Source organism: Ursus maritimus, unplaced genomic scaffold (genome assembly GCF_017311325.1).
Source record: "Ursus maritimus isolate PB19 unplaced genomic scaffold, ASM1731132v1 scaffold_22, whole genome shotgun sequence".
NCBI classification, from domain to species: domain Eukaryota; kingdom Metazoa; phylum Chordata; class Mammalia; order Carnivora; family Ursidae; genus Ursus; species Ursus maritimus.
In genome coordinates, this window is record NW_024424675.1 from 18,859,877 (window position 1) to 18,869,232 (window position 9,356).

At 58.1% G+C, this 9,356-nt stretch overlaps 1 protein-coding gene across 1 annotated transcript in view; it reads right to left on the reverse strand.

Moving 5' to 3' along the window:
• Positions 1–8,996, reverse strand: part of HSPA12B (heat shock protein family A (Hsp70) member 12B) — a 22,547-nt gene extending 13,551 nt beyond the window's left edge. The window contains exons 1-4 of the mRNA XM_040638034.1: positions 8,902–8,996; positions 3,356–3,415; positions 1,469–1,566; positions 349–473 (exon numbers count right to left, since the gene is read on the reverse strand). Coding sequence (XP_040493968.1) covers positions 349–473; positions 1,469–1,566; positions 3,356–3,398 — 266 coding nt within the window. The 5' untranslated portion in view covers positions 3,399–3,415; positions 8,902–8,996. The remainder of the gene's footprint in view (positions 1–348; positions 474–1,468; positions 1,567–3,355; positions 3,416–8,901) is intronic.
• Between the last annotated feature and the right edge of the window lie 360 nt (positions 8,997–9,356).

A 9,356-nucleotide genomic window follows, 5' to 3' on the forward strand; every position in this document is an offset into this window, starting at 1 on the left:
GGAAGGAAGGAAGGAAGGAAGGAAGGAAGGAAGGAAGGAAGGAAGGAAGAAAGAAAGAAAGAAAGAAAGAAAGAGAAAAGAAAAGAAAAGAAAAAAGAAAAGAAAAGATATTGTGGCTTTATGTGTGGACACGAAACAACAAAATAACGTTGAAAGTTTAAAGTAAGGCAAGTTGTATGATATCCCACTTCATTTAAAAAGCACACATATGTGCATATATGCGTGTGCGTTAGGGATGGAGGGAGCTCTGGCTAGACTCCATGTGTCCTCAGTGACAGTCCTTCTGAGACCAGGCCCATCGCAGGGAGTGAGGACCCCCGCCCCCGCCCCCAGCCCAGCCCCCCTCACCTCATCATGTGGATGGCTTCAGGATCACTGGCAAAGCTGAAGGCGTAGCCGCTGGAGGTCGTGCCAAAGTCGATGGCCACCACGACGGAGAAGGGGGCGTGCTGGGGGGCCCGGGCCTCGGGCTTCTGTGAGGGCAAGACCCAGAGGTAGGCAGCAGCCCAGGGGTGCATGCCGGAGCCCCTCCTCTCCTCTGGCTGTGGTCCAGGCTGGCCCTGCCTCCAGTCACCAGCCCGGGCTCCCCTCCCCTCCCAGGCTCCAGGCTGAGCCCCCGCGCTGCCAACTACTTGGAATCCCAAGGCCTCTCGGGACGCCCTCTGCAGCGCTGGGCTTAAGCTCCTGCTTTCCTCTTTGGGTTCTCTGCCTGTCTTCCGCCTGGCCAGCCTGAGCCCCACCCCCATCTCACAGCTCTTCGGGCAGCTTCAGTAACCCATGGACCTGTGTATATTTGACCCCCCAGATGTTTGCGGCCACAGCGAGACAACCGGACTCTGTCCATTTAATGGCAGAGGAGAAAGGCCTGTGCACAGGCCCACAGTGGTTCCTTCCTTCTCCCAGACCAGGCCTGGCTCCCTGAGAACAAGGGGATCCCCAGGCTGGCTCACTAGGGTGAGGCCATCCTGGGTGGGGTGACCCGGGGAATTTGAGGGAGGGTTATATCCTGGATACTTCAAGCTAGTAGTTTCCAAACTAATTTTTGGCAATGTGTCTTGTCTTCCCCAGATAAAACTTGTACTGAGGGAGGGTTGCGGTCGACAGGAGGGGGAGCAACTCTGGGAGGCCCAGTGCTCTGAGGACCTGAAGTAACTACGTGCTTAGAAGTCTCCCGGCCCTGGGCAGGCTCTGGCCCCTGGATGGCACCCTGCAGCGGGACTGTTTGGGTGTTAGTTACGTGGGGCTCACCTGAGTAGAATTGTTACCCCTACAGTCCAAGGTCACCTGAGGCGAACTCTTCTAGGGGAGACTTGACTGGAGCGTGCAGGGATGAGAGGCATGGCACCACCCCCAGCCCAGCCCAGCCCAGCCTGGGCCCTGCCAGACACCAGGCCTTGTTCTCTGGAGCACGACCCCTCTCCGTAGCACCCAGGCCACCCACCCCCAGGATCCCTGCTCCCGGGCTTACTGGAGACTGCGAGGGTGTGAGTGGGGCAATGCCACAGCTTTCCTGGGTCCTTGGGGAGCCGGGTGGGCTGGGCACGGGGGACCGCTCGGGGCTCGAGCCTGCAAAGAGAGGGCTAGTCACTCTGGCACAATCAGGGTAGGGGCCGGTGGCAGGGCACTGGGAGGTTCTCCATCAGTCCTCGCTGGGCTGAGGCAAGGGGGCCCCCTGCTGGGGAAGGGGGATGAGTGGGGGAGGGGAGGAAGGACCAGACTGAGGCAGGTGCAGACTAAGGGCTTGTTATCAGTTCGAGATGACCTACCCCTGAAGGGTGACCCATGCCTCACTTGGTGACTCTTCATCTCCCCCAGCCTCCCTCAGACACAGCAAGGGAGGGGAGAGACAGAGAAGAATTGTGGGGGATGGGGGAGACTGAGTCCAGAGACCGAAGGGCAGGAGAGATGGGGTGGGTGGGCTCCTGGGGCAGAGGTGAGGGCGGAGGGTAGAGAAACCAGGAAAGGTGGGGAACTGCAGACGGAACTGAGCAGAAGGTGGGGCTGCTCCCCTCCCCAGTAGAGTTTGGCCGCATGGTTCTAATCAGGACCCGAAGGACCCACCCTCCCTCGTTCCCTCCACTAAGGGCCAAGGATAGGCCCAGCTGGCTGCCTGGTGAGGATCGAGAAGGCGAACAGCACTTCCCCCGGCCCAGGCCTGAGCTGGGGGGTGTCCACAGCACTAGGAAGTTGGACTCTGAGCCTCCCTTCCCCATGACACACAGAAACCTGGAGCCAGCATTTGGGGGCAGGAGGCCCCACTGGAACCCTCTCGAAGGCCCAGGACTGAGCTGGACCTTTGCTGGGAGGAAGTGGAGCAGCTCCAGAGGCAGCCCAAAGCCAGGCGTGGAGGATCAGGCAACTGAAAGGCCTGCCTGGCTGGACATCGCCTAGGGGTGGGCTGCTGGCTATTACCACACTGGGCTTGGCTAAGGCCCCTGCCAGGGGTACTGGGGCTGCCCTGAGATTCAGGTGTGGAGACAGGGAGGCTGGCCCGGGAGGCTAATGGGGTCTGGTGTGAAGACCCGCAGACATGTCGAACTGGTCTGGCTGGCTTTAGGCTGAGCCAGTGTTCCTGCAGCCGCTGTCCTGCCACGTGCCCTGACAGGTCCCAGCTCTCCCTGGCCTTGGGGTACCCCAGGAACATATGTGAGGCACGAGGGGGACTCGAGGAAGTGCCTGGACGGGGCCAGAATCTGTCTTGAGGTGCTGGAGGGGCAGGGGAGGGCAGTCACTCTCCCAGGGCTCCTTTTTTCTAGGCGGCCGGTCCAGGCTCAGGCCCTGCCACCAGCTCCAGCCTGAGGGCCCGAGTTGCTGTGGCTTGAGCCTGGGAAGGGAGGCAGGAAGGAAGGCCCAGCCCACCAGGTCTTTGTTAATGGACTTCCTGAGGAGTGTCCCTCCTGCCTCCTGGCCTCCCACCCCTGCAGAGAACCCAGAGCCTGCTCCCAGACGAGGCCACAGGCAGACGCGGGTGTAGACATGCAGAACTCTGTGCGTGCAGACCCACCTGCCAATATATACACTCTCACACAAGGCCCTGTGCACAGAGCCCTGCCCCCATACACACACACACACACACACACACACTCATACACTCATATTAGGTCCCGCGTCCACAGACCCTGCTCAAGGCACACACACGCATACAGTCCTGGGCACACAGACCCCACTGTGCGCACACACACTCACACACCCACACCCACATACACAGTCCTGTGTGTACCACCCCTCCCTGCACAGACACACTCGCTCCGCAACCTCTTCTGGGAGAGGCTCCCATGTGCAGACTGGGGGTGGGTCACGGTGCCACGGTGAGGGGGGTGGTAGGTCAGGGCCAAGGTTGGGGGGAGAGTCTTACCGATGTACAGCCCCTGCAGGCCCATGTCCGGGACAGCCAGCATCCTTGTAAGCCCTGTGACTGTGAGCAGGAACAGACAAACAGAATAACATTCATTTGGTCCTTTGTTTCCTCCCTGAATGCTTATTTATTTTATTTGTTTACTTTTGGCTGGAGTCCTTTGAAGCGAATCCCAGGCATCACGTTGTTTCACCTATAAATTCTTCAGTGCGTCTCTCCACCAGATAAAGACTTTAAAAACATCGTCACAACACCAGCCTCATGTGCGACAATGTTAACGGTAAATCCTCAGTCCCACAGTCCCCGGTGTCTCATAAACATGTTAACAGTGGCTTTGTTGGAATCAGGATGCTCCTCAGTGTTTTCAAGCGTCCACTCCGTGCCAGGTGCTAGAGGACATCAGCGACCCAGAGAGACACTGCTCCTACCCCAGAGGCCCACAGCCTGGTGGGGAAACTGATTATAGTCAGATAATCACCCAAGTGAATTTGAGATTAGAAACAATGCTGTCAAGGTCACAGCTGGATACAAACCAGGCAGAAAGGCTTGGTCAGGCTGGAGAGAGGCTGGGCTGGGCTGGTCCTGTAGGCAGGCCCCTGGGGACCCTATTTTATTTTGTTTTTTTATTTTTGAAGATTTTATTTATTTATTTGAGAGAGAGAAAGAGAGAATGAGCGCGCGTGCACGAGCGCAGGGGGAAGGGGCAGAGGGAGAGGGAGAAAGCAGACTCCCCGCTGAGCAGGGAGCCAGACATGGGGCTCAATCTCAGGACCCTGAGATCATGACCTGAGCCGAAGGCAGACGACTGAGCCATCCAGGTGCCCTCTTGGAGACACTATTTTAGATTCGGTTTTATATGAAGGGCAAGAGTGATCTGGAAAGGTTTGAAGTAGCAGAGCACAGGTGGGGGCATGACTCACCCTGCATTTTAGAAAGCCCCCCCCCCAGCTGTATGGACGGTGCAGATTCCAGCAGGCAGCAGGGGAGCAGAAGCCCTATCAGGGCTCCAGGCAACAGGATGGTGGTGGCTGTGTGTCTTGAGACAGTAGTGGAGTTCTGAAGTTAGAGGTTAAAACCCACAGGGCTGACAGAAGATGGCCGGATTGGATATGGGGGCTTAGGAAGAAGAAGTCAAGGGTGACATTGACGGATTCGAGCGAGGAGGTGGACGCCGAGGTGGACACTGGAGAAGGTGGGGCTGGCAGGGGCAAGGGGCAGAGTTCTGGGTGCAGTTTTGCAACTGCCGAGAGATCAGACCGAGGAGCCAGATGATGTATGACGCAGAGGTCAGAGAGAAAGGGGAGGTGGAGAGGCACATCTGGGAGTCACGGGAGGCCTGGTGGTGAGTAGTGGGGGAAGAGAAGGGCGCACCGGCGCAGAAAGGCTGGCTGGAGGAAGGGGGGCTACCGGAGGAGACTGGATGCCTGCTATGGTTCGGGAAGATCTCAGATCTAAGAGATACGCACGAAGCTAGATGCCTTTCGAGGTTATTTGATGAGCCTCAAAGCACCTGTTTTAATGGTCCAGGGCCAGCATTTCGGCAGAACGATGGAGGTGGGGTAGAAGTCAAGGGAGCCTAGGCACTAGCAAGCAGAGGGGAGGAGAATGCAGCAAGCACTTCCAAGAAGCTTGGCTGAGATCAGGGGCCGGTGTGAGGGCAGTAGCTGGGGGAACAGAAAGCTTGAGGAGGGGAGGGTGAGTTTTCATTTTCTTCCCTAAGATGGGAGGAACCTGAGTTTGTGTCTGTGAAGTCCCAGGGGCCGGGCTAGAGGCTGAAGTTGTCAGAAATGCAAAACCTCAGGCCCCGCCCAAGAACTACTGAGTCAGAACTTGCATTTTTACAAGACCCCAGGTCGTTCTGTGCACATTCAAGTTTGAGAGGTACCACTAGACGTGTCCCTGGGCCAGTCACCACCAATGCTACTGTCCTCAGCTGTGGTCCTGGCAGCCCCCCCCCCCCCCAAACAAAGGTAAGGCTGCTCAGAGCCCACTCCCTCTCCATAGCCAGGGGCCCGTTCAGGAGGTTTTGCTAACAGAACACAGGCAGACCTCACACGCAAGCACACACATGTACACACTCTTGCTCACACACGGTTGACACAGCCCAGCCCCAGCATGGACGGACACTCAGACATGTCCAGAATATTCGCCTATAGCCAGCATTCTAGAAATTTCCAGACACATGCAATCCTGCTGTCAGCAGAGGCGCACCGTTGGGTACCCAGGAATGAGATCATGGGGAAGGCAGGGGCTGCTTGCGGGCACTCAGAGCAGCAGGGTGGTGCTAAGAAAAGGGAAAGCTAATAGCGGGTGTGAGTATGGGCCTTGAGAGCCAGGACAGGGGCTCAGCTCAGGGGTAGGGGGTGGTGTGCGGGAGGTGGTTCTCCCCAGGCCCAAGAGCTGATTCTGCAACTCTTCCCAACTCTGCGCTCCCTGACAGCACGTGGGCAACTTGAAAACAGCCATGACGGAAAGCATTTACACCACAGAAATTGGCAAGCACTGTAAATCGGGTTTTTCTCTCTCTGAGAGAGTTGATGGCAAAACATTAACTAGTGCACCCCTGACCAAGGCCACAAGGGAGAAGCCCTATGTGTACATTATTTCGAGTCCTCAGCAAACACTGAGCATTTCTTTGTGGCAGGCTCTGTGCTAAGTGGTTGAATGAATTAATGGCTTTTCTTGACCAATGTTATTGTGTTTGGAGGAGAAGCAATCTAGAACCACCGGGAATAAAAAACTCCTGAGTCATCGCTCTAAGCTGGATTCCATGTCCACACCGTGTAGCCTACTGTCCTCCCAGCTCTCTGAAACTGCTCCAGGTATCTCCCATCCCTGGTTATGTGGCCACAGACTGCCCCTACTCTGGGGTCTCAGGGCCAGCAAGGGCCTATTACGGCACCTGGCCAGAGTGCATCATGTCACCTCTCTGTCCTTCAGTGTCTTTCCTGGAAAATCGGTCACAGAGGGAGCTTGTTAAGACTGACAAGTTCAGGGGCGCCTGGGTGGCTCAGTCGGTTAAGTGTCTGCCTTCGGCTCAAGTTATGATCCCGGGGTCCTGGGATCGAGTCCTGCATTGGCTCCCTGCTCAGCAGAGAGCCTGCTTCTCCCTCTCCCTCTGCTGTTCCCCCTGCTTGTGCGCATGCACGCGCTCGCTCTCTCTCTGTCAAATAAATAAATAAAATCTTAAAAAAAAAAGACTGACAAGTCTGGGTCAAGAAGGTGGGTGATAAAGGCAGGACTCTGACAGATGTGAGCAGTTGTTCTTTTCCTCATAGTGTGGATTCTGAATTTTCTCTTGTTATAAGTTTTTGGTCTTCTTTTTTTTTTATTTTAAGATTTTATTTATTTATTTGAGAGTGAGAGAGAACACGAGCGGGAGGAGGGGGGCAGGGAGAGGGAGAAGCGGGAGAAGCAGGCTCACTGAGCAGCAAACCCGACACAGGGCTCGATCCCAGGACGCTGGGAATCGTGACCCACACCAAAGGCAGACACTTAACCGACTGAGCCACCGAGGCACTCCAGAAGTTTTTGATCTTATTGAGACTTTTATTTTAATCATTCTGAGTTCTTTAGGGAGGGAGGGAGGACTTGAATCAATCTGTGTTAAAGAAGGAGGATCCTGATGATTCCCGGAGAGATGGAGGCAGAAGGGGGTAGTGGCCTCATATGTTTTGGGACATCCCCCACCATGCACACACACCCAGAAACATTTAGGGAGAACGCTAATCATGAGGCTCAGGACAACACTGTTCCCCAAAGCTACCACTGGGCAGTATCCACAGCTGCAAACGGGTCAAAGTAGACCCCGCCCAGGGCCCCACTAATTTCAGACTGGTGATGCTTATGGGTTTGAGCATAACTGGGTGGGGCAGCTTGATTTACACAGAAAGTAACTTCATTTCCTGGCGACAAGCACAGGCTAAACTCTGGCCCCAGACTGACCCCTACCCTACTCACAGACAGACCCTTAACCCCCCCCTGGACTGACCCCTAGCCTTTGGCTTCATACTGATTTCTCATCTTCAGCTTCCCATTGACCCCTGGCCCTGACTTCGACCCAATAGGTATGACCTATCAGTCACGAGGGGGCCAGGACAGGGTGTGGCTGAGTCCAAGGACTCGAAACCAGAGACTCCCATTCCAGAGTGCTTCCCAGACTCACAAAAGCCTAGGACTTCTGGCCTGATGGAGAACATTTTCCAAGAATCTCTTCCCAGGGAGGGGACGTTAAGGCTGGATACTTAAGCCCCCAAAGAGCACTGAGGGTGTGTGATGTTGCTGGATTTCGGGGGTCCACACATACCTGTCCTCTGCCCATGAGGACAAAGAGCCCACCCAGATCTTCACAGTACCCTTTTCTCCCCTGCACGCTTCCTTCCCCTGGACCCTGCCTCTCGCATCCACTGTTCTCTGCTCAACGTCCTGCCAGCTCTTCAGCGGAATAGGACCCTGTCAGCAGGCAGGGAGGCCACAGGCATTTCTCCCAAGCCACAGACTGGACCAACCAGGGCCAAGGGGCAGAGGAGAAATGGCACCCAGAGGGCTGCCTCAGTCTGTCTCTGGAGAGGAACCCTTAAGGAGAGGGACCCCTAGGAGGCTGTGGGGTAGGGGGGCTGCCTCCTCCTGTGCTGGGGCAGGGGGAGACATAAATGGCCTCCCATGGCCCCTCCCTGTCCTCAGCTTTTCTTTCCATACATCCTGCCCCACCCCCGTTGGGTCCTCATCATTGGCGCAGCCAGTTCACAAACAACCTCAGTCCCGCAGAGCCCGGGGCCTGAAGCCCCTCCCATCCTCTGCCCACCAGTCCCCCATCACCTCCCTTACCTTCTGGGGCTCCGGCTGCTCTTGCTCTCACAGGGAGGCCATATTTTAGAGCTCACTCCCTCCCAGTCTGTCTGCCCCACACAAGCTTGCTCTACAGACTGGCTCCCCTGCCCCTACAGGGAGCCCAGACCCCTCGCCACCTGGGCCCCTGAGCCGGCTGCACGGTAGGAAACCAGAGGTCCCCGGGCAGGAGGCCTGCCCAGACTCTGGAACTGTAGCATACTGGCCATTCTGCCCCCTTTCGAATTCCCCGACCATAGGCCCTAGGAACCCCCTCTCCCCCCACCAGGTGACCCCCCAACACACACACACACACACACACACACACACACACACACACACACACTCAGCCCCCAGGTCTCTACGTCTGGTATAGGCATTGTGTCCTCCACAAACTGGCTTACTGGAGCAGACCCCCGCCCCACTCCAGCCCCCGAGCCCCACCCCTACCGCGGCACTGGGGTCTCCTCAGCCCCCCACCCTCCGATGAGCCGGTGTGGGGTCCCGAAGCCCGGGTGGGAGCCCACGGTCGCCGCTCCAACTGCGTTTCTGAACCCGCAGCCCCACTGGCGAGAACCGCTTGCAGGATCTGCCCCCAGTTCTGCCTCCCAGGGTTAGGAAGTCTTTGGGGGGCGGTCTCAGCCGACAGCCGGGGACCGACAGGATGGCACACCTTGCCACCTTTCTCCTCTCTGGGAGTCCCCCCGGCCAGAACTCACCTCCGCCCTCCCGACAGCTCGACCTCCGTCCAGCCGCCTCGATCCCGGGCCAGCAGCCCGTGGCCGTGCCCCGCCGCGGCGGCCGCAGCCCTCGACGTGCGCCCGGCCCGCGCCTCCGGCTCGCCCCGCGCCGCCCACCCCGCCCGCCGCCCCCTCCTCCTCCTCCTCCCCCTCATCCCCCTCCCCCTCCCCCAGGCCGGATGGCCGCGCGCTCCCGGCCCAGATGTGCGAGGCCCGGGCGGGGCCTGCCTGCGCGGGCCTCTCCGAGGGGCCCACCCCGGCCCCGCGTCCCGGCCCCTCCCTGCGCCCCTCCAGCGCCCCGCCGCCGCGCCTCCCCCCTCCGCCCCGCCCGCAGCCCCGGGGGTGGGAGGGAAGGGTGAGGAGGGGAGGTGGAGGGAGAGAAGAGGAATTCCAGACCCCTCGTTGGCCTCCTGCAGCCGCCGGCGGCGGAGGGG